The sequence below is a fragment of the Erithacus rubecula genome (assembly GCF_903797595.1).
Source record: "Erithacus rubecula genome assembly, contig: scaffold_179_arrow_ctg1, whole genome shotgun sequence".
NCBI lineage: Eukaryota > Metazoa > Chordata > Aves > Passeriformes > Muscicapidae > Erithacus > Erithacus rubecula.
Genome location: NW_027636130.1, coordinates 200,777 through 204,523, shown reverse-complemented (window position 1 = coordinate 204,523; position 3,747 = coordinate 200,777). Strand labels below are relative to the sequence as shown.

The following is a 3,747-nucleotide window of genomic DNA, read 5'->3' as shown; positions in this document are numbered from 1 at the left end:
TCTTCTCTTTTTTCTGCACTCCTCTGATATTGTCATTGTAATCTGCTAATCTCAGGGAGGCTCTGGGATTGCAGCACTGAGTCAGGCACTGCCCTTGGGATTCCTGCCAGGCAGGAGTGTCCATGGCAATGGGGTGTCCAAGCTTCCATGGGACCTGTGGGGCTGCAGGCAAAGCAGTCCATGGTAAAAGGGGGATGAGCTGAGCCCCCTCCCTGAGATCCCATTTTGGGCACACCTGGGGGTCTCCTTGCTGTGTCCTTCCAAGCTCTGAGCTGCCCTCCTGGGTGCAAATCTGTGCCAGAGCCTCTTGGAGTTCCCTGAGTGCCCCATGGGGAAGTGCAGAGGTGTCACAGCTGAGGAAATACTGTTTTATTTGCCAAGGGAGCCGTGAGTGTCCTTGGCAGAAGGGGGTGCTGAGACCTTGCTCAGAGAGTTTTAGAGAAGGTGAGACATTCAGGGATCCTCTGCTGTCAGCAGGGTTTGGTTTATCCCAGGGTGACACAGGAGTGTGATTGTGCTCTGATTCCAGCCAGAAATGCAAACCCTGGGCAGTTGGGAACAAGCCACTCCACCTTGCCCTGAACCACAGGGAATCTCCTGCCTCTTGCATCTCTCACTGGCAAACTGTGAGTGCAGCAGAAATGCTGGGATTTCTGTCCTCAGAGAAACAGGAATGATATGTGGGTAGGAAAACAAATCCTAAATCCAACTCCTCCCATCCTTTGGATTTGGGAATGCGGAAGCTACCAAGCCCTTCTGCATTAGGAGTGATTCCACTGGCAAATCCTAAATATCCAGACTTGTCCCTCAGCCACAGTCACAAACCCAAGGCTGCAGGGCAAGGATGGCTCCTTGAGAGCGCCCATGCACAGGACATGCTGCTCCTGTCACACTCAGCACAACTGGAGCTCAGTCAGACTCTTGGGTGAAGGATTTCCCAGAGCAGGAACAAGAGTGAGTAAGTCACTGGGGGTCAGTCTACAGAGAATGGCCCAGGTTTGTGTTCAAGCAGCCTCTGCTCACTTGTCACTGTCCTTTATCCATGAATAGGTCCCCATATCCAGCCACAGCAAATGTCCAACAGCAGCTCCATCAGCCACTTCCTCCTGCTGGCACTGGCAGACACGCGGCAGCTGCAGCTCCTGTACTTCTGCCTCTTCCTGGGCATCTCCCTGGCTGCCCTCCTGGCCAACGGCCTCATCATCAGCGCTGTAGCCTGCGACCACCACCTGCACACCCCCATGTTCTTCTTCCTGCTCAACCTGGCCCTCAGCAACCTTGGCTGCATCTGCACCACTGTCCCCAAAGCCATGCACAATTCCCTCTGGGACACCAGGAACATCTCCTACTCAGGATGTGCTGCTCAGCTCTTTTTCTTTGTGTTTTTCCTTTCAGCAGAGTTTTTTCTCCTGACCGTCATGTGCTACGACCGCTACGTGTCCATCTGCAAACCCCTGCACTACGGGACCCTCCTGGGCAGCAGAGCTTGTGCTCACATGGCAGCAGCTGCCTGGGCCAGTGGCTTTCTCTATTCACTGCTGCACACAGCCAATACATTTTCCCTGCCTCTGTGCCATGGCAATGCCCTGGGCCAGTTCTTCTGTGAAATCCCACACATCCTCAAGCTCTCCTGCTCCAAATCCTACCTCAGGAAACTTGGGCCTCTTGCTGTTAGTGTTTGTTTAGCCTTTGGCTGTTTTGTGTTCATGGTTTTCTCCTATGTGCAGATCTTCAGGGCTGTGCTGAAGATCCCCTCTGAGCAGGGACGGCACAAAGCCTTTTCCACCTGCCTCCCTCACCTGGCTGTGGTCTCACTGTTTATCAGCACTGGCACATTTGCCAACATGAAGCCCCCTTCTGTCTCCTCTCCATCCCTGGATCTGGCAATGTCATTTCTGTACTCGGTGGTGCCTCCAGCCCTGAACCCCCTCATCTACAGCCTGAGGAACCAGGAGCTAAAGGCTGCAATGTCGACACTGATGACTGGTTGCTTTCAGGAACATTAAAGTGCTGGCAAATTTCTGAATACCATTTGTAATATAAGTCATCTTGGATACTTCTTCTTGATTTGATTGTGGGGTTATTTTTCCTTTGCTTTAGTTTTGTCATATTGTCCATTAAAACAGCCACTGTGTGTTCTATTCCTCATTTTATTTCTGTCCATCTTCCCTGTGGCCACAAAGTATGTCAATGAAGGGCTGCACTCTTCATGGCTTTAAATAAACTGTAGGATTTCTCTCCCAGCAAAGATTTCACTAGAGATACCCCATGTGTTCCCTTCTCTGCAACTGCAGCAGCAATGTCTGTGTGCAGAGCTGGGGCAGAGCTTAGGGGCTCCAGGCTCCTTGGCCAGGCTCTCTCTACAACACTTGGCCAGGCCAATGCTGAGCAGAGAAAACCCCCATGAGCAGCCCCAGGCTGGCCGTGGGCAGGCTGGGGGCAAACAGCATGGCTGGTGCTCTGCAAGGTCCCTGCAAGGGGGAGAGCCTGGTAAGGAGCAGCAGAGCAGGGGCTGATCCATCCCCACTGCGCTGGACAGCCCAGGGCAGCGTCCTAGAGCATCCTCATGCACCTGCCAACAGCATCCCCCCTCTGCAGCCCTGGCCTCTCCCCCAGCTCACACAGGTGAGCTGCATCCTTGCAGGCACAGACACGGCAGCACTGGCTCAGGAGCCCCTGTTTGCACTGCACAGAGCAGGCGTCAGCACCCCCATGGTGCTGCTGTGGGGAGATGGAGCTGAGTGAGCACAAATGCCATCACCCCTGGGGCCAGCAAGGGCTGGGGGACGGGAGGGAAACCACTCAGGATTGTCGTGGCCCCTGCAGTCAAGCAGAGAGTTTGTTCCCATGAGCTGTGCATTTCCTGTCTCACTGCCAATGTTGTTGCTCAGAGCCAGGGCTGCCTGACCACTACCCCCAAACTGCACTGAGCATTTCCTTTGATTCACCTTTGCTTTCTTTTCTCTTTCATGATCCAGATTTTCTCCTATTGCCCACCTCTCTTCCCTGTCATGCAAACAGCCCATTGTTCTTTGCTCTTTCTTCTCTGGCCCCACTCCCCATTTCAGTTCCTCAGTTGTCACCATGGAACGTCCCTTGGCGTGCAGGATCATCCTACAAGTGCTTCAGGAATCATCTGCAGGCTCCTGCAGTGCCTCTTGTTGCTCCCTTGCCAGAGGCACCAGAGGCCAGGGGGTCACATATGGGCTGCTGTGTCTGGGTGTGGGGGTCCCTGTTCTGGGTAGTGAGGAGGGGCTGGAGAGGCTCTGCAGGACTGTCAGGATGGCCTTTGGGGCTGTGTGGAGAAGCTGAGGGACCTGGGCTGCTGGACATTGTGAAGAGGAGGGCCAGAGCTCATCATGCAACTGTTCCAAGGATGGTTTCAGAGAATTAGAATCAGCCAAGTTTGAAAAGTCCTTGGGGATCATCAAGTTCAACCTGTGCCCTGACACTACCTTTTCTTCCTGAGCCTCCTCCTCTCCAAAATCAACAGTTCCCTCAGCCACTCCCCACAGGACTTGTATTCCTGACCCCTCACCAGCCTTGTTGCCCTTCTCTGGACATGCTCCAGCCCCTCCAAGTCCTTCCTAAATTGGGGTCCAAAAGCTGCACACAGCACTCAAGGTGCTGCCCAACCTGTGCTGAGTAAAGGGGAAGAATCACTGCCATGGTCCTGCTGGCCATACCATTCCTGATCCAGGCCAGGAGCCTTTGGCCTTCTTGGCTACCTGGGCACACTGCTGGCTC

At 54.0% G+C, this 3,747-nt stretch overlaps 1 protein-coding gene across 1 annotated transcript; it reads left to right on the top strand.

Moving 5' to 3' along the window:
* Positions 1 to 1,073: 1,073 nt before the first annotated feature.
* Positions 1,074 to 2,006, top strand: LOC306815659 (olfactory receptor 14A16-like; the record flags this gene model as incomplete). Its single annotated transcript, XM_079332226.1, has 1 exon — positions 1,074 to 2,006. One exon carries the CDS (start codon positions 1,074 to 1,076, stop codon positions 2,004 to 2,006), a length of 933 nt encoding a protein of 310 aa, XP_079188352.1.
* Positions 2,007 to 3,747: the final 1,741 nt, after the last annotated feature.